At 55.8% G+C, this 18993-nt stretch overlaps 2 protein-coding genes across 3 annotated transcripts; one reads left to right on the forward strand and one right to left on the reverse strand.

Annotated features, from left to right (window-relative positions):
• Positions 1–589: 589 nt before the first annotated feature.
• Positions 590–8986, reverse strand: MTHFD2 (methylenetetrahydrofolate dehydrogenase (NADP+ dependent) 2, methenyltetrahydrofolate cyclohydrolase). Its single transcript, XM_050910307.1, has 8 exons — positions 8901–8986; positions 6055–6239; positions 5051–5173; positions 4412–4564; positions 4217–4324; positions 3749–3841; positions 2316–2441; positions 590–1517 (listed from the first exon to the last, which is right to left on the reverse strand). Exons 1-8 carry the CDS (start codon positions 8984–8986, stop codon positions 1378–1380), a joined length of 1014 nt encoding a protein of 337 aa, XP_050766264.1. The 3' UTR covers positions 590–1377.
• Positions 8987–9834: 848 nt separating this feature from the next.
• MOB1A (MOB kinase activator 1A) lies at positions 9835–18901 on the forward strand. Of its 2 annotated transcripts, XM_050910308.1 has the most exons (7): positions 9835–9975; positions 10076–10160; positions 14178–14344; positions 15367–15460; positions 17069–17202; positions 17324–17487; positions 18155–18901. In XM_050910308.1, the coding sequence occupies exons 1-7, from the start codon at positions 9921–9923 to the stop codon at positions 18230–18232; spliced, it is 777 nt and encodes a 258-aa protein (XP_050766265.1). In that variant the 5' UTR covers positions 9835–9920; the 3' UTR covers positions 18233–18901. The 2 variants fall into 2 exon arrangements, with proteins under 2 accessions (XP_050766265.1, XP_050766266.1); XM_050910309.1 differs by lacking the exons at positions 9835–9975; positions 10076–10160 and adding an exon at positions 11669–11719.
• Positions 18902–18993: the final 92 nt, after the last annotated feature.

The raw sequence follows: 18993 nt of genomic DNA on the forward strand, positions 1-18993 counted from the left end.
TCCCACGGGTTCAGCGTTTTCGTAAGCCCTCTCCCCTCCAGGAGAGGGCCGTGAACCGGGGGGTTAGTGCCAACTCACCAGGTACCTCCAGCATCCCAACAAACCTTTCCTGCTCCCAGAAAGGTGGGATCAGTCTTTCCAGGGAATAAGCGAAGAGGAAGGAGTCCAAGACTTACCTCGCTGCCCACGAACAACACTGCGCTTAAGGTTTGCCACCCTGCCCGAGGCATCGCAACCCCAGGTACGGTTAATGCTCAGTGGATAATTAGAGCTTGCAAACAAACTCGTTAGAGGACTATAGTTGTAGTGTCAGGTTGATGTAGTCAGGAAACAGAGTCAGGAAGCTGAACAGGTTTTGTTCGGGCAGGAAAGTAAGAGACCTGCTTACTTCTAAGCTGAGTTGGTGATGCATGTAGCAGTTGCGTCTTAGCTAAACTCAGGGAGAAAGCCAGCACTGACCCTGCTCTGTAAGGACAAAAGGGAGCTCACACCACAAGCGCTTTAATAAACGGTGCCTGGGGGCAGCTCTCCTTTTCCGGGAGAAGTGAAAAACATGCTTAGTAATAATTCTAGGACACAAGTAGGGGGTTTTTTTTGTCTTCTCGTACTTTATTTAGAGTTAGCCTGCCTTATTCACTAAGTACTTGCACACTTTACAATACAGTCCAGGCAACCTCCTGTGTGCCCCGTGTAGACACCAAGAGCCCCCACCCCCTTGTTCTTTGGTTAGAAAAAAAAAAAAGGCTTTTAAAAAAAAATATCACCATCCAAATAGCAAAAAACCAGCTTAGCTGCACACTAGAAGAACATGTTACAACAGATCTGCCACTGCCCAGGGCCTGGCGCAGGCCGAGAGCAGACATATGGCTTTTTTTTTTTTTCTTCAAGTAACTTCTTCTACAGAAGAGCTTAACTCAAACTAAACATCCAGCGTTGAGTAGAAGACTTCAGCGCGAGTCAAACGCGAGCAGTCCGGGCAGACTGAGCATTTGTGAGATCAGAACCATGAAGGCCATTGCTTTTGCACCGTGGAGCAGCGCTCTACCTCCCACGGGACTGCGAACGCCACACCGAGCTCCCAGGGGAGCTGCGCGCCCAGGATCCCGACCCCTGCCTAGTCCCTGCAAGAGCAGGGCCGGCTTCCTAGAAGAGCTAGCTTAAACATAAAGCAGCTTTGCTAGCACGAGTAGGCCAGGAGCATAGATGATTACACCTTAGTATGACCAACGTGCATATGCTTCAGCTTCCAATAAATACCTATGACCTCAGAATAGGAAATTCCACTTCCAATACAATAAATAAAAATATTGCATTTTCTATCGGCCTGTTTGGGAGTCAGTTTGGAATGTCGTTTTCAGTGCTAAAGGGAGTCCCACGTTAAGCTGTTAACGCTTCCAGCTCTTTGGGTTTCAACAGCTTCTTGGCCGCGATGATGGTGTTCTTCATCAGCATGGCAACTGTCATGGGCCCAACTCCCCCAGGGACCGGCGTGATGTAGCTGGCTTTCTTCTTCACCCCTGCAGGAAGGAAAGCTAGAGCTTGGCATGCACGTCAAGAGCAGCGACGCTTATCAAGCTGGCCGGCCAGTACGAAGCTGTAACCGGTCTAACATTGCTCAGATTCCTTCAAGATGACCAGCTAAGGGATAGTCGTTCCTCAAGGTGGACTTTTCTCCCCTGTTATCCAGGGCAGGGGAGAGCACGTCTGTCCCTCCCTGCTACTGAGCAAGCTTAACTGCAAAGCCCAAGCTGGGGGGAAAAAGCGAAAAGCAAGGTCTAATAGCTGGATTTCTAGCACAGAAGTGTCAAGTCCAAGACTAGCTGCGGGCTTCACACATCCCCTTGAGGGCAGCCACAATAAAGTACTGACGATCTGAACATTCACCCTCTCTCTCTCTCTCCCAGGAGGAGGTTCCAGTGTCTTTCACCAGGCACCCGGAGGTGCCGGGCTCATCGCAACAGCCCGTCCGGGCGCCGCTGCAGCTAAGTGGTGAGCAAGGCCAGCAAATAGCAAGCCAGAAGGTAAGTTCTGCATGTTTTTATTTAAAAGCAGGAGTACGAGTGATGAATTGGAGTAGAGGCAAAGCGACCTAACTGCCTGGGGTCAGGATGAGTCTCCTCTGCCTCACAGCATACAGCTTTCCCGTGGCATATTACAGGACGGCTGCACCCTTGCATATGGTACAATATTGAATGCACCAAGCAAGAGAACAGAAGCGTTGGTCTGCATCCTGCATGAACCAGGACTTTCTCCTCCCCTTCTCAGCACCCTAGACGTTTAATGCTCAAGGAACCAGACGCAGAGCCTTTCCATACCTTCAAAATCCACATCCCCAACCAGCCTCGATTTGGCAGTGACAGGATCCTGCACTCTCGTTATTCCCACATCAATAACTGCAGCTCCTTCTTTGATCATATCGGCTGTGATCAGATTGGGTATGCCTGCAAGAAGAAAAAACAGAAAGCCACACGCTCACGGTGGTGCTAGAACAGCCCCCCTGCTCCCCCTCGCCCCATCTTCACCTGATGTTTTGACCTACCTGGGCCTTCCTGCCTCACAAACGCAAATCTACCCACAGTTGCACAATCCTGCGCTACTCCTTGATCTTCAGCTCCGTCAGGAATTTGAGTGATTTACTTATAACCTCAGAGCGTAAAGAACTGGAATCCACCCCCAGAAAGAGGTCTGGCAAAGCAGCTGGGACCCAAGCATCCTCTGCAAGTTGACACCTTAAAGCTTGAAGTCTGCCGCTGTGTTTGTTCCCGCAGCTCCAGCAACGTTTTTGCACCCGCGCTAAGTCGGCAAGCTGGAGCAGTGCCCGAGACCACCAGAACCCAGCTTGGCAGAGGCACTGGCTTCACCCAGGGGCTGTAAAACCCCGCCGTGTGACAGGGAGAGGAGAGGGGTGGGGAGCAGCAGCTTGGGGCTAAGCCACCCTTTCAGGGTGGGGTGTGTTTGTCTGGTTCTGCCAGATACTGCCGGCTCAGAACTCATTCCCACCCTCCACTTAGTTAACTCTTTCATGCGAGCCTTCCTCTGGTCTGCTGACCACCTTTTGGCGATTTACACGTCTTATCTGCCAGCAGCACTTCTGCCGTTGTTACGTGCCCCGCCACCTTCAACACCGCTTCTAATCCTTCCAGCACCTTGTCTCTGCACAGCCCAAATCAGACTCAGCTCCTCTGCTGATGAACTAACTCCATGCCAAGGGTAGAGCCTGGAGAAGAGCACACCTCCGAGTCGTTCCTTGTGCTCCGAAGACGGGACTGCGGCTGTCCCTCAGTGTTTTCACTGTCTCTCGGTAAGCAGATGCTATCTTGGTATCTTTTCTCCTCCTCACGTAAATACAGAACTGTCTGCAGGTATGACAGAGCCTGTCTGTGGCTGTTATCGGGATCTGATCAGATGCTCGCCGGCATACCAAGCCCTCCTGCCAGATGTTATTTTACATTTCAAAGGCAGAGCTACAAACAGCTCTGCTACTAAGATCAAGCGTGTGGCTCCTAGGCTTAATCGGAGGATAAACTGGCTGGCTCAAACAGCCCCTCGCCCGCTGTCCTAGCCCTCGCCTACAGCAAGTGCAGCCAGCCACGAGAGCACCACGCTCTCCTACGCTGCCGGAGCTGCTTCAGATAGGGAGGCCCCAGGATTGTCTCCTGCAAGCAAGGATTCCCATCAGAAACACCACTCCAGCTGCAGCGCAGCACCCTCTGCGCGCCTTGCCGGCGCTGGTAGAGTCGGGCCTTACCTGCTGCCGCCACCACGATATCAGCGCGGATCGTGTGTTGCTTCAGCTGCTCCTTGGGAGTGTAGCGGTGGGATATTGTGACTGTGGCGTCACCTGCAAGAGTGGTTACACGGAGCTTTTGAATTCACATAAACTACCCAAACCCAGCCGCTTCTCTGAATCTTCTCCTTCGAGATCACCCGTGTATTTATCGGGAACATCAGAGCCTGATGACAAACCCCAGGGAACAGCCCACGAAGTCAGAGGGAGGGATCTGCTACAGAAGAGGACAAGGACTCACTGAAGAAGGCAGCTCCAAAATGTTACAAGACTATGTGCGGAGTTAACTCCTGAGCCTTGACCACAGCCCATGTGATGGGCCAGAGTCCCTAAGGCACGCCTGGGACTGGTTTAGGAGCCTGAAGAGGACAGCGTGACAGGCAGAGGGTTTCCTTCTGCAGCCAGGCGCCGAGGCCACCAAGCTCCTACCTCCCGGGCGCTCGTGCCTGCCGTCCGTATGCAGCAACATGGCGATGGGCATGCCCACGTTCTTCGACCTGCCAGCCACCACCACGTTCTTCCCCAGCGTTGGGATGCCTGCAGAGGACAAGACGGGAGTCTTAAAAAACAAACACAAGCTGGAGTTATGCCAGACAGCAGCTAAATACTGTAGCAGCAGCTTACCAGTTCTCTTAATGATCTCCCACACCCCCCACGGGGTAGCCGGCAGCATGGAGTACTGGTCGAGGCACATGCGCCCCACGTTTATTACATGGAAGCCATCAACATCTTTGTCTGGAGTCACAGCGTTGCAAATCTTGCGCTCATCGATATGTTCTGGAAGAGAACAAAAAGCTTTAACCCTAGAGGATCAGCCAAAAACCTGCTCGTTGCAGTCAGCCACAGCCCTGACCCGCCGCACCAGCCCCTTCACAGTTCGGAAGCTTGAAGCTACTCAAGACTTCCAGCAAGCTCAAGGCGAACGGCTCCCAGCAGAAAGGGACTGGAACCACTTTGGGACTCCAGCGTCACTAACGCTGAGAGGGTATTTATAGGCAGCCTCAGCGTCACAACCGAGTTCAAGCTTCTGGCTCTGAAAGCTGATACTCCCTACACAAGAATAGATTTCTGTGACCCCCAGCCACTTAACTCACACAGGCAGCTGCGTGACGGAGTAGCTGCATCAACTTCTTTAAGCTGCATCGTGGCAGTATGCCACCTCTCCTGTCACAGGATAGCCCCTGCGCCGCTCCTCCTTCTGGCACATACAAACCCTTAAAAGCTTTATGTAAAAAGGAAACAGATGGAAATCTGGCTACTCACCGGGTAAAGGAAGCTGCACTAACAAGCCATCCACATTGGCATCGTTATTGAGTTTGCTGATCAAATCCAGTAGCTCCTCTTCAGTAACAGAAGCCGGCCTGAGGATGGTTTCACTGCTGATTCCTGCGCAATCATTGAAAGCGCCGCATTAGAGAGCCGCGTGTGCACAAGTGGCAGAGCAACTTTCTTAATGCATGCCGATTTAAGCTGCCCTGTTCATTGCTCTACCAAATCTGACGGGCACACGCCAAGGATTGTATGCTTTGTGTAACAACGAGCACTCTCCCGGCTGGAGACCTTCCCAAGTCTTGCGAGTTACGGTTAGGGACCATTAGCGTCGGTCTAATGACCTGGGAAAGACTATCTGAAAGCAGAGACCCTCCGAGTGCAGGGAGGGCTTGGAGAAACCTAACCGAAAAGCATGCTACGATGAAGACGCAACCGCATGTCCTGTGGTCCCTCTTGACACAGTAAGAAGGGGATGTTAGCCTAAAAATCTCAGCTCCAAAGGCGGCTTTGGCAGCACCCAAGGAGACATTAAACCATTCATTGCCCCTAACCCTTTTCAGCACATCTTCTCCAGAAGCATACTTGGCCGAACACCGAGCAGGACCTCGGCTCGCAAGATTGGAAGGCGTCAGAGGATAGCAAGGCTGCTGAACGATGACTGCATCTCAGGCAATTGAGGAAAGAAGGCAAATCAGAGCCCTGTCTATGCTTTATACGGCCCTAGGAAGACTGCAAATCCAAACTCCAGAGCTTGATGTGGCCCTCAACAATTCGAATGGTACAATGCGCACGTGAACCACGTTTAGTAACTACATCCCAGTACAACAACGAAGGCAGCCGAAAGAGTCACAGCAAATGCTGGGGCAAACGTGGACTGCCACGCAGCCGAGGTGAAAAGCTGCCAGATGGATGCATCCCAAAAAGCTTCCCTCAGCCTCCAGCGCAGAGGACTCCCAACTAAAGCAAGACAAAACAGTCACTTGCACAAGACATACCGACGTCAGCCGCCGCTTTGGTTTTGTTCAGTACGTAGGAGTGACTCGCTGGGTTTTCACCGACGAGAACAACGCTGAGGTGAGGTCTCTTGTTTCCAGCCGCTACCCACTGCTCAACCTCGTGACGGGCTTCCTGCCTGATCTGCCGGGCCAGCTTCCTTCCAGAAATCACAACCGCATCATCTCTGCAACAGATAAAGCATTACCAAAGCAGTCAGCATCATTAGGACCATCGAATCCAAGCTCTGTGCGACATAGACCAGGAAAAATGGATGCCAGCCACAAGCCAGGGCAGAAAAGGCTCTTTTACTCGAGCTTTGTACAAGCCTATTGCACCTTTACTCCCAGTCACGTTAAGCAGCGTATTTCAGTCTTCATCTGCAGCTTTGCTGCCCAAAGCCAGGATCGGCAAACAAAACTGCCAGAGGGACCAACTTATTTATGCAGCCTGATAAAGCGTACGCACTATTCTTCTCTGCAAGGCCAAGAGTCCGCGTGTATCATTTGCCTGGCACGTGTTTCAAGCTAAGATACTATTAGCTCCCATTTTTAGAAAGCTAGTCACCCATTCCTTGCAAAGGCATGACAGCTTCACTACAAAGGACTTACACGAAGCAGAACTCACTCCACTTAAGCGGAGCTTCCACTGCCGAAGAGGTCTATCAAGTAATTCTGGCTCGCTGGACACAGCGCGGGAGGCGCAGCGTGCCGTGCTTCTGTACCGAGTGCTGTTCCCGGAGATCCTAGTCCCCCACAAATTCCTCGGCGAGACCGTCGGCCCATCGAGCACAGCACACACCTTGCGCAAGCCAGTCTCGTGCCCTCCCCTGCTCAAGGAATTGCTGCCACGGCTACAGTCGTGTCTTCAGGCTGTTAAAGCTGGGCTGGGGGTACGTGGTTTCTCCCCCTCTGACAGACTCCAACACCTAGCTGGAGTAGAAGGGACATTTGCCCGTTCGAACCCCGTCAAAACAGCTCTTGGCATACGTTTCTGGTCTAAACTGGTAACGGGAATATTCAGTCACTGCCAAATACATTCCAGGCAACTGGACACCCTGCAGTATATAGAAAGGCTAGCTTGACCTACAGCTAGCTGGGAGGCCACAGCTGCCTGTCCCCACTCGCAACAGGCTGTCCACACTGCTCACGCTTGGGTTTTTTTTTTTCTTCAGGTTATCACCTTAACTCTTATTTGAACGTCATTCTCATTCGCTAATCCCTTTGTGAGAGGATTCACCTTCACAAGGTTCGCTTCTAGACTTCCCGACAGCATTCAAGCCTTGCTTTGCTGCAAGGCCTCATGACGAGCACCTTACTCACTTGCCCCATTATTCCTACCTCTGAGCCGGAGCAGGCAAAGACGCTCCCTGCAGTGTTACTGTCATTTATGGTGATTTATGGTGCCTTCCATAAATGGACCAGCCCATTTCTGAAGCAATCACCAAGCAATACGCATCACAACTCCATAAGCTATTCAACTTGCCACAGGAATCCAGGAGACGACTAACCCACGGGAGAGAGCCCGACAGCACCGAGCGCAGTTTCCAACCCTCCCTGCGCCCCCCCAATCCAACGGGAGCGAGCTGAATTGCTGCAGTTTCTCCTCAAAAAATTCCATCAACTGCCTTGTGTACAGACCTTCTCCTACCAGAATCCCACGTTAAGTCCAACACTGCTGTTTTCTGACCTTCTCTAGGTATAATCCTGATCCCGGAGCTCTCGGGACAGCTCCCACTGGGGAGAACCACCTCGACAGCCGCTCCAGACCCGCGCCTGCACAGGACAGCCACAAGGTACTATCCCAGGTAGGAAAGCCTTTTGCCAAAGTACTTACTCAGAGATGCAGAGGCTCTTTTGTGCTTTCTTAATCCCCGCCCTACTTAAATATGGAGTTTTCCCCATTTACTGCGAATTAAACATTACTTCATCCCTAATAGCAATCGCCCCAGTCAAACCTAGTTAACAATAACCAGTAAAACCCCATCCCAGACCAGCACAGCCCACAGGCTTTCTAATTCTTACATTTTACCTACAGAGCTAAACCTGCGCTAAACTACTGTACGCCCGCTTAGATGTAAAAGGAATTATTACGAGTGTCTGGCAAGCTAAGGAAAGAATTCGTTTAAATCACAGACACCTTATGCCAAGAACCTACCTGAATCTTCCCCTTACTTAAGCTTGAGGTCAGGGTGCCCGGCCTGGGGTTCCAAAGGATGGGGAGAAGCATCAGCCCCCCCCCTTTGAGCTACAGGGAAGCCAACATAAGAGCTCAGAGCCCTGTTTAGAGTAGGGAACAGCAGTGAAACCAAAGCACCCGAGCAGCAGCAGCAGTTAGCAGTTCCCTCAAGGGCTGTTTCAGTGCATCAGAACGAAATCCACGGGAGGCTGGTGCAGAAATGGAAGGGGAAAGTCAGTTGGTGCACGGCCTGAGCCAGGGGCGGGATGCTCGGGGGTCTCTGGTCCCTCTCACACCGCTTAAATCCGGGGCTGGGCCCCGAGAGGCGGCTCTGGGGGTACGGGGAGAGCCCGGTAGAGCCGGTGCCCCCCCCACCCGGGGAGATGGGGAAGCTCCGCAAACGCGATGCAAGGCGAGAGCGGGATTTCATCAGCCTGCACCGCTCGAGGCGGCCACTGGGGGCCTGCCTCATTCATTCCCGGTACCGGCAGCGGTGAGCCGGGCCTCTACCCTGCTCCGGTGGAGGGGAAGGGGGGGGACACACACCTACACACCAGGCCGGGCCTCCCCCTCCTCAGCCCGCCCCACGCCGGGATTGGGCGGAGGAGACGGGCGGGCCCCGCTTCCCCCCTCCACATAAACCCCCGCCGGGACCGGGGCCGGGCCGTACCTGGGCGCGCTGAGGTGGAGGCGGCGGCCGCGGGGCCGTAGCGCGGCGCGGCCGAGGCTGCGGAGCGGGCAGAGCGCGGTTGCCATGGCGACGGCGGGCGGCGATAAGCAGGCGCCGGGAAGCGGCAGTGCTCACCTCTGCCCCGCCCGCCGCCTTATATAGCGCGGAGGGTCTGGCCCCTCCCCTCCTCGCGGCCGGCGGGAGCCAATCGCCGCGGCGAGCGGCGCGGAGCGGGGAGTTGAATGGCTGCGGAGAGGGAGGGGGCGGGACGGAGCGGGCGCTCCCCGGCTGCGATTGGGGTAGAAGGAGAGAGGCGCTCTGGAGAGGGGGTGGGCGGGGCTTCTCCTCCCTAATTGGGCACGGCGGCGCTCATTGGCTGGGCCCAGGGGGGGCAAGAAGGGCTGCAAGAGGGGCTGCAGATTGCGTAAACCGCGGGGCGGGGCCGGGGGCGGGGTCAGGGTTGGACCTAGGGCTAGGCCTGGGGTTAGGCCTGGGGGTCAGGGTCGGGCTTAGGGCTGGGGTCAGGTTTAGGGCTGCGATTTGGGTTGGGGTTAGGGTGGGATTAGGGCTGAGAATGGGGCTGGGGCTGGGATTGGGGTTAGGGCTGGGATTGGAGTTGGGGCTGGGGCTGGGATTGGGGTTAGAGCTGGGATTGGAGTTAGGGCTGGGGTTGGGATTGGGGTTAGAGCTGGGATTGGAGTTAGGGCTGGGGTTGGGATCAGGACTAGGCTTGCATCTGGGATTGGGATGAGATTAAACATGGGATTGTATGTCTAAAACTGGACTGAGATTGAGATTAGGATTAGGGTTAGGCTCAGTTTACACCCAGTATGCGTACTGGGACAGGCTGCTAAAAATCAGGGGAGATTTTCACTGCAGGAGGTCGCGATGGGTCCCGGGAGTTGGTGTTGTCCCTCCTCAGGCATCGCAAAGCCTTGGCAAAACCTGGGGGCAAGCCGGGCGCTCCTAGCTCCCAGTGCTCCCAGAGTCCCCAGCTGCGGGCAATCCCGGCACAGCGGGATGGAAAACCGGATCCCGCACTCGAGCAGGCGCCATCCGTCAGTATCCATCAATGGTGAGAGCGAGCCGTTACTCACCATTTGTATTTCTCTACCAGTTCTGGCCACGCTCCCAACGGGTGCAAAACTAAATACCATTAATTTATTTTTGAACAGATCCCGTGTGGCATCTGCCGGCCCACGGCACCGGATCGGGTCGGGACGGGTGTGAACAATGCTCCCCGGTATCGCGGAGAAGAAAGTAAGAAACGTGCAGGGAGGAGAGGTAAAAGGAGAGCCTGTAAATCCTTGGGAACCTGTGCTGAGCTAGTTTAGCCGTCTCCCGCTTGTTTATTTTCCTTAGCTTCGCCCTGCGTACCCCTTGAGCTGTGAAAGGTGACCTTGGAGGTTTATCCTGAGGTCATTGAGGTGCTCGGTAAAGTCCAGGGAGGTTTTTACGCCTCCTTCAGCGTCCGATAAATACCGATGATTACCAGCCGCCATCCCTGTGATGTGCCCCAGCGGAGCCGGCTCCACACCGTGCCGCTTGTGAGAGCTGCTGGAGGCGGCCTGGCCGCGAGCTAAAATAACCTCACGGTGTTTATTTTAGTTTTTAACTTGTTTAGAGCGGTTATGGTCACTCTCTGGTTTTAAAAGTAATTTTTTAGGTTGATAACAGCAGCTCCTTGTTAAGGCAAGGGCTGGAGGGGGTCACGTAGCTACAAAAAAGGGTGAAAACCTGCAGAAATCAGCCCTGGGAAAAGGGTTCGACAAACTTTAGGATGTTTTGGGGGAATTTCAGCCTGTGAAGTTGGTCTGGGGGGCTGGATGGGGCGTACGGGTCCGGCCTGGTGCGAGGCTGAAAAGGAAGCACTGAAATAAGATGGTGGTGGTTGGGGGGGGTTGGGGAAGTGCCTGTGAGGTGAGGGGGACCCAGGGTGAGGAAGGCTTGTGGTGGGGGGGTGTCTATGCCCATGGGGAAGGTCCTTGAGGGTACTCAGGCCTATGGGGAGAAGGCTCTGGCGGTGCCCAGACCCATGGGGGGCCGCCCAGGCCCGTGAGCAGGGGCTCTGGGGGTGCGCAGGCCCATTGGGGGGTGCCCAGACCCATGAGGAGGGGGCTTTGAGGGTCCCCAGGCCTATGGGGGTGCCCAGGCCCATGAAGAGGGGGCTCTGGGGATCCCTAAACCCATGAGGAGGGGGCTTTGAGGGTCCCCAGGCCTATGAGCTGTCCCCAGGCCCATGAGGAGGGGGCTCTGGGGATCCCCAGGCCCATGGGGGGGGTCCCCAGGCCCATGAGCAGGGGGGCTCTGGGGGTGTGCAGGCCTATGGGGGGTGCCCAGACCCATGAGGAGGGGGCTTTGAGGGTCCCCAGGCCCATGGGGGGTCCCCAGACCCATGAGGAGGGGGCTTTGAGGGTCCCTAGGCCCATGAGGAGGGGGCTTTGAGGGTCCCCAGGCCCATGGGGGGTCCCCAGACCCATGAGGAGGGGGCTTTGAGGGTCCCTAGGCCCATGAGGAGGGGGCTTTGAGGGTCCCCAGGCCCATGGGGGGGTCCCCAGGCCCATGGGGGGGGCCGAGGCCAGCACAGACCCACGTGGACATCGGCCTAGGAGCTGTTGCCATGGTGATAGCGCCGTGTGAGGCCCCGCCTCCTTCGGCGTGAAGCCCCTCTACCTCCCTAAGCTCTCGCGAGAGTTGGCGGCAGGGCAGGGCGGGGCGGCGGCGGGCGCTGCCCGCAAGGAGCTAGGCCCGCGCGCGAGCAGCCGCCGGCGCCGCCGCTGTCGCCTCAGCCCGGCTCCGCTCGCCATGAGCTTCCTCTTGTGAGTGCTCGGGTCCCGGGAAGGGGGTGCCTTGGGGGAGTCCCCGAGGGAGCAGGGTGGCCATGAGGGGCTTTAGGGGGGGGGAAAGGCCTTTGGGGAGGGGCTGCGTGAGAGGCTTTGGTGGGGAAGGCCGCTGGGGAGGGGGTCTGTGAGGGGCTTTGGTGTTTGGGGAGGCTCTGTGAGAGGCTTGGGGGGGGGGGGGGCACTTGGGCTTGGTCTGTGAGAAGTTTTGGGGGGGGCGGCCTTGAGAGCTGGGTCTGTGAGGGGCTTTGGGGGGAGGAAGGCTTTTGGGGAGACCCTGGGGGCGGGGGGGTTCCCGGGGGGGTGGGTTGCGCTGAGGGAGGCCTTGCGGGGAGGTGCTGGCCGTGTTTGGGAGCTTGAGGAAGGTGGGATGGGGTCCTGAGGGAAGTTCTGGGCCTCGAGGAAGGCTTTTGGGGGGACGGAGGCCCCAACGGTGCCCAGGAGCTAAGGAAGGCCTTGTGATGAGGCACGGTAGGGCTCTTGAGGGAAGTTTTAGGGGGAAGCCCTGGGTGGCTTTAGGCAGAGGCCCTGGGGGGCTAACAAGGGGCTTGAGGAGGGCTTGGGCGGGGGGCTGGGGGTGTGTGGAGGAGGGAAGGCTTTGAAAAGAGTCCCCAGCGATGTATGAGGAAGGGCTGAGGAAGACTTGGGGAGGAGGCCCTGGAGGGACACGGGGAGGAGCGTAGTCCTGTGGAGGAAGCCCTGGGGGTGTAAGTGTTTTTTGGGGAGGAATCCTTGGAGGAAGGGAGGGTCAGCAGTGGGGTGAGAGAGGGCGCCTTGCAGGAGCGGGGTGGCCCTGGAGGGCAGGCATCCTGGGGAGTGCCCACGTTGGGTGACTGCCATGGAGGGATATGGGACGGGGATGGACTTTGGGGGGGTGTATGAGGGGATGGGAAGCCTTTTGGGGGGCAGTTGTAGAGGGAAGGCTGTGGGGAGGAGTTGTCTTGTGAGAGTTAATCCCTCCCAGGTGGGGAGAATTTGAGAGCTTGTTCTTCCAGGGGAACTGGGGGAGGTCCTGAGGGGGTGGGGGGTGCCTGCAGGGATGCTCTACCTTAGTGGAGTTGGGAGGGGGCTTTGGGGGTGTGGGGTGAGTGGGCCTCACCCTGCATCTGCAGGCAGGCGCTGGTGCAGCGCAAAGGGGTCTTGGTGCTGGCTGGTGTTGGTGTGAGGGGCTGCCCTCCTGTGAGCTGGGGCAGGCCTGGTTGCAGGGGGAATGCTGTTAATTTGGTAGACCTACAGGCACGTGGTGTAGAAAATCCACCTTTAACGAGCTGCAGGGGGTGGGCTGTTGCATACCTGTGTCATAGATGTGAAGGCTTGTGAAGTGTGAGAGGGGCTTCTGGTTCTTAAGGCCTGGTAGGTGCTGTGGATGAGGACTGGAGGCATTTTGTGGCATACGAAGGGGCTGGGGAGCCTCTTCCTAGGGCTGACGATGTGTTGGGTCTGCCTTTTGGGACCCTCTGCCTAGGGTCAGCAACGTGCTGGGCCGGCGTTTCGGCTGTAGCAGGAGGCAGCAGCTTGGTTTAAGAGCGAGCTGGATCTAAAGGTCTTTTATTTCCGCATTGAGCATTGCACATAAACAGAGGGCGTAAAGCCGTAAGGTTGCACCAGGAAGCTGCCGCGAGGCGCGTGCCGGCCGAATGCGTCCAGTTGCGTGCAACGGGAGCAGGACGCCGGCGATGCCGAGCGGCACACGCCAGAGAAGCCCGTTTCCCCTTGAGCCGTGCTTTGGTCCTGGCCGTCCTGTCGTTCGCATCACCCTCGCTCGGAAGCGGAGAGCTGGCAGGGTCTAAAAAGTTAATGTTTTGTGGTTGAGAGGTATCGAAACTCATCCAGTTTTTGGCAGCGTTGGCTGTTTGGGGAGAGGCTGCGGTACTGCCGGCCCGGTTGGAGGCACGGGGGGAGTTTGGCGAGGAGTCGTGCGACGGCTGGGCTGCCGAGCACAGCTGTCGGTACGACACAGCGAGGGAAGATTACGATGACTATTTGCGTTTCAGGGCTGGAGTCTATTAAGTCGCTATTTTTAGCAAGCTGTTTCCTACGGTGCGTTTGAGGGCTGAGCGTCTAATATTTGCCACTGTCAAACTGACCTAGCGGCAGTCGGCAGGTCGTTTCGTTCCCCGGCAGAGTTACGTGGGCTTTTCTTTCCACGATGGAAAGCAACCGTCGCTCGATTGGTCTTTGGGCCTTTGCACAGAATGTTAGTGATTTTTAAAAAGGGTAGGCGAAAGGGGGAAGCGTGCGGGCGGCTTTTTTGTGACGCCGTCTGAAACGCTTCGGCTTGCACGTAGGATCTGTTTGCCCCGACGGCAGGGGAAATGGGGAAGGGCCGGCGTCACTCTGGTTAAAAGTGCCGGATGGCGAGGGGTAATATGGGGAAGCGTTTCTGGGAAGGGAACGCTGTTAAAGGACTAACTGGAAATGTTTTCTCTCTTGTCAGTGGGAGTCGATCTTCGAAAACATTCAAACCCAAGAAGAACATTCCCGAAGGCTCCCATCAGTATGAACTCTTGAAACATGCGGAAGCGACTCTGGGGAGCGGTAACCTTAGACAAGCGGTTATGTTGCCGGAGGGAGAGGACCTTAACGAGTGGATCGCCGTTAACAGTAAGCCCTATGAAAAGAGGGATCCGCCCGAGCACGGAGGTGGAGTGGGAAAACCAAAAATCTCTGGGTTTTATCCTTAAAAGAACCTAGACATTCCCCACGTGAAATTCTTATCCTAGGCGTGCTCTGTTGAGGTAACCGAGTTGGGCTAAAAGGAAAGTAAGCGGCGTGACGCGCAGACGGGTCCCGCGTCGAAGAGGCGTTGCGCTCCGGAAGCGTGCAAAAAGCGAGAAACAGAGCCGGGCCGTTGTGGTTTTGGGGTGGGTTGTTTTGAGTTCAGACTTGCAAAGGGGATTCGGTTTGTGAATGGTTATTTTTGTACTGGGGAGTAAGCCTCGAGTATTGGTATTTGGAATTACAAAGTTAGCGTTGTCGGCTGCAAAAATGGTGGCAGCGAGTAGTCTAGGGAAAAAGCGGAACCGTATTCTCCACTGAACTCTAGGTTTGTGGAGTTTCTTTTTTGTTTTGTATTTTCATTTTATTATTGCTGCATGCGTAGTTTAAAAAGCTAAATACTACAAATTTATTTTGCTTTTAGCAGTTGCTCTCCCTGGCGTTGAACTTTGTCTTTTTAGAGGAGGAGTAAGTAGTTTTGAGCAACGGAAGACAGTAAGTCAGGCCGCAAGCGTTCAACCTAAGGAAGGTCTCCTGTATTATCAAAATCAATCGGGTTTTCGAGGTGCTGTCATTTTTTTTTAAAGGTGCCTGGAACCTAAAGCAGTCATTTCCAAGGTACGGAAGGCTAAGCGGAGCTTCACGCGTACAAATCGGTTAGGGGCGGCAGCCTGACGGTGAAAAATTGACAGAGCGATTCAAATTCCTAGATGGTCGAAATGTCTCGAAGTCGTCGGCCACGTGACGTCGTACGGAAGGGGGATGTTTGTTTTCGCCGAGAGCTCTGCGGCACGTTCACCCCCGCGACGGCGATCCTCGGAGGCTGCGTCAGCTGAACGAGAGCAAACCGGTGCTCCGGTCCGCTTTGTGTTTCCACTTTGAGTAAACTTGATGCGTTTCCTTTCCAGCGGTGGATTTCTTCAACCAAATCAACATGCTGTACGGGACCATTACGGAGTTCTGCACGGAGGCGAGCTGCCCGGTCATGTCCGCAGGACCAAGGTAGGAAGTTTACTGCGGTCTACGGCCGCAATTTAAATGTGGGGTAGTAGGCAGGTGCATGGGTTGCTCGAGCGTGCATAGAAGGCAGCTAAAAAGAGGATGGGACGTGTCCGGACCGGGTCGAGGCGCAGCATCGTGCTCCCCGGCGTCGTTTACCCGCGCGCGAAGCCACGCCGTCTGTTAGGGAGGCTGCGTGGCGTCAGTAGCCGTCGGCTTGTCTGGCGTGTTGAACGTCCGTCCAGGGGAAGCGTGCGTGGGGATCTCTTTTTTTTTTTCTTTTTCCCCCCCTATCCATCGGGTCCCTGTGTGGTTTGGAAGCTGAAAAGATGTGGTGTGGAAATGGTTTGCGTTAAGGAAAATGAGAGATCGAACTTGACCGGCAGCGTCTGGTCTTGCTGTCAAAGTCTTATAGTAACCTCTCGACGTGCTGTCTCACGGAGCCGGTGCTCTGAGAGGCCGTAGCGTGGTTTTTCGGAGCACGAGCGATTCTAAAGATGCTGCTGCCAGCACGGGGCAGGACGTGAGGCAGGCGAACGCTCGGGTCGGGTTACTGTACGGTATGTGCGATGGCCGTGCAGGGAGGAGAGGGCGGCCCGCCGCTGTCGTTGTGGAGAGTTAAAGCTGGGAAGGGAACCTGATGGTTATAGAGACCGGTACGTGCAGCGAGGGACGGCTAAGTGTCTGTTGGGTCCTGCCGATCCCTGCGCCGCATCGAGGCTGGTATCGTCTGCCCTGTTGAATCAGCCTGGCCTGAAGTATGCTTATCCTGGCGCAGGCCGCGAAAGGGCATGAAGCGTGCGTTGTCCCGAGGCGGTTTTAGGGGCTGTTGTCCCTCGATCAGCGCTGGCGCTCGTCGTGCGGGCGGTGGTTTTCGGGAGGCACGTTTAGCTAGCTGGCGTAGCGTAACTGCTTTGTAGAAGGTCGGGGCACGGTGGAATGTGAAAAGGAACTAGCGAAGGTGTGTTTGGGGTGCCTTGTTGTTTTTAGGTGTGAATACCCGCGGGGAGAAGATGATGTGTCGGTTCTGCGCTTGCGTATTTTGCGGAGGTGAAGCTGCAGCAGGGTACCTCATTTGGAAGGCTGCTCGAGGCCCTTTGGTTTTCGGAGGGGCAGCGTGGAGTCTGGCCGGTGGGCAGTATTTGTAGGGTGCCGTGTAACATCCTGCCCCGCTTTTCTACCCAGAAGTATCTCGATTGCAAGTTCCTGTTTCTATATTTGGGGACGTTTCCTGTAACGACTTCCTGTTTAAGTGGCACCGTTTGTTTTCGCTTGTCGTCGGTCAAGAGGCGACAGTCGAAACGTGGGGGTTTTCCCCCCTGCTTTTAAAGGATTTTGCAAAAGAGCTCAGAGAAAGCAGGTTGTGTTGTCGGGTGTAGCGTTACGGTCAACGTCTGCCCCGGTTCGGCGGAGCCGCGGGATCGATAAGCATGCGTGTCGATTTGAGCCGGCGGCTTCCAAAAGCCTTTGGCTAACGTGCGGTCCCTCGGGGAAGTCGGCCATCTTGTGCGAGGGGAGAGGGAGTGCCAAATTCCTGGAGGGGCCTGAGAATGCAATGTTTTTTTTTTTCTCTTGGAGCAAAGAATTTAATTTCCTTTCCTTTCCCCGCAGGTACGAGTACCACTGGGCGGACGGCACCAACATAAAGAAGCCGATCAAGTGCTCAGCTCCGAAGTACATCGATTACTTGATGACGTGGGTGCAGGACCAGCTGGACGACGAAACGCTCTTCCCTTCAAAGATCGGTAAGCGCGGCCGCGCGACGCGGCGGGCCTCGCGTACGGGACCGAGACGCTGCCGGAAGGTCTCGCTTCGGTACTCGTGACCGAACCGAAGGACTTAACCGCGCGCGTCGGTGCGTTTCAGGCGTCCCTTTTCCCAAGAACTTCATGTCGGTGGCCAAGACGATCCTGAAGCGGCTGTTCCGCGTGTACGCCCACATCTACCACCAGCACTTCGATTCCGTCATGCGGCTGCAGGAGGAGGCCCACCTCAACACCTCCTTCAAGCACTTTATCTTCTTCGTGCAGGTGAGTTGCGAAACGGCGGCCGGTCGCCTGCCTCCGGGGTTTCTTGTTTCCCCGTTTGCTTTTTAAAGGCAGTTGGATTTTTAAGCGCCTTCTCGCTCTTTGAAGGCCTACAGCTGAGGCGTATGCCGGAAGATACGCTCGGCTCCCACCCTCGGTACCACACAAACTGTGCAGCTGCGGCGCTACGGGTTTGCGGTGTTGGGCTGGCGGTTATTTTTTCTTTGCAGGAAGCATGGCCGAGTTGGCTGTGAATGCTTGACTTTCCCTCTCAGGTTTTAGCTGTTGGCCTGCAGCAAAAGAAACCAGGCTCGGAGGAGAACTTGGGGGTTTAGTAGCTCAAGAATAGACTCGGAAATAGCAGCAGCAGCAGCACCTTTTTTTAGCTTGCCCGTATTTTAACAGCCTGTTCTGCAACCGCACGCGCGGCTCACTGTGCAGAGCAGCATGGTACTTCTCAGCGACGCGGCAGAAAAAGTTTCGTTGTCTTGAAATGCTAAATTTCTCTGCAGAGAAACAGGAGAGGCGGCTGCTACTGCAGCAGTATAATGCCTGCTTGGCGTTTCTCTCGGGAGCCGGCGAGCGCGTACAGTGGCCAGACATGTTTTCCAGCAGCTCTTTGAGAGGTGCCTTTAGTTTTTGTGGTGTTTTTCCCCCCCCCCCCCGCCAGGAATTCAACTTGATTGACAGGCGAGAGTTGGCTCCTCTGCAGGAACTGATTGAGAAGCTGGGCTCCAAGGACAGATAGACTTTCCCCGGGAGGACCCTTTCGGCCGCTCCTTTCCGCTTTGTACGCCAGCCACTTCTACGCTTCGCCTTCAGCGACGCAAGCCCGAGCTGCCAGACAGTGCTCCGACTGCCATCGGTCTCAGAGGCCAAGCATCGCTTCTACTGTGCCGCAGCCTGTGGTGGTGGTGGTCTAAAAGTCGTGGGCTGCGCTGTGCTGACTTGCCCTGTGTAGCCCACTCGGTTTTCTAGGCTGTGTGCTCGAGTCTGGCAAGAACTGCAGTCTGGTTGAGGACGGGACTCGTGATTCAGAGCAGGTTTAAGTTTCCTGCGGCCACGGGGTGAAGTTTGAGTGCTGCGCTGCTGCTTTCTACTCTCGGGGGCAAAGTTTTCCTCTGGACCCCACAGACACAGCGCTTGGCCTGCGAGCGACCCGACCGAGCCCAGGGCAAGAGCAGAGGGGCTCAGCTTATTTTTGGAAGTGCTTTTTTGTGGATAACCGGTGCACTTGAGCCTTCAAGCTCCCCTGGGTGGTGGCAGCGGCAGGAACAAAGTGCCTGGCCCAAGGCGGGGAGCCAGTCCCTGCCTGGGCTGGAAGAGCAGCTCTCTGGTGTGTGCAGAGGACGAGGGACCCTCCCTACTGTGGTGTGGCAAGGCAATAATAAAGTTTCTCCTTCCTGCTCTTCTTTCAGAGGGAGTGTGATGGGGGTGTCTCTTCTTCCCCCGCCCCCCCCAGCCCCCCACCTGCCCCAGGTGCCCCTTAATTGAAAACGCAGCACTTGG

Source organism: Gymnogyps californianus, chromosome 23 (assembly GCF_018139145.2).
Source record: "Gymnogyps californianus isolate 813 chromosome 23, ASM1813914v2, whole genome shotgun sequence".
Classification (NCBI taxonomy): Eukaryota; Metazoa; Chordata; class Aves; order Accipitriformes; family Cathartidae; genus Gymnogyps; species Gymnogyps californianus.

Excerpts from the sequence above, each read along its gene's own strand:
- MOB1A (XM_050910308.1), top strand. The coding sequence starts at position 9,921 with ATGGAAAACCGGATCCCGCACTCGAGCAGGCGCCATCCGTCAGTATCC. Across the intron at positions 9,976-10,075 it reads TCCGTCAGTATCCATCAATG|ATCCCGTGTGGCATCTGCCG; the intron begins GTGAGAGCGAGC and ends ATTTTTGAACAG. Across the intron at positions 14,345-15,366 it reads CGAGTGGATCGCCGTTAACA|CGGTGGATTTCTTCAACCAA; the intron begins GTAAGCCCTATG and ends TTTCCTTTCCAG.
- MTHFD2 (XM_050910307.1), bottom strand. The coding sequence starts at position 8,986 with ATGGCAACCGCGCTCTGCCCGCTCCGCAGCCTCGGCCGCGCCGCGCTA. Across the intron at positions 6,240-8,900 it reads CTCCACCTCAGCGCGCCCAG|AGATGATGCGGTTGTGATTT; the intron begins GTACGGCCCGGC and ends TATCTGTTGCAG. Across the intron at positions 4,325-4,411 it reads GGAGATCATTAAGAGAACTG|GCATCCCAACGCTGGGGAAG; the intron begins GTAAGCTGCTGC and ends TGTCCTCTGCAG.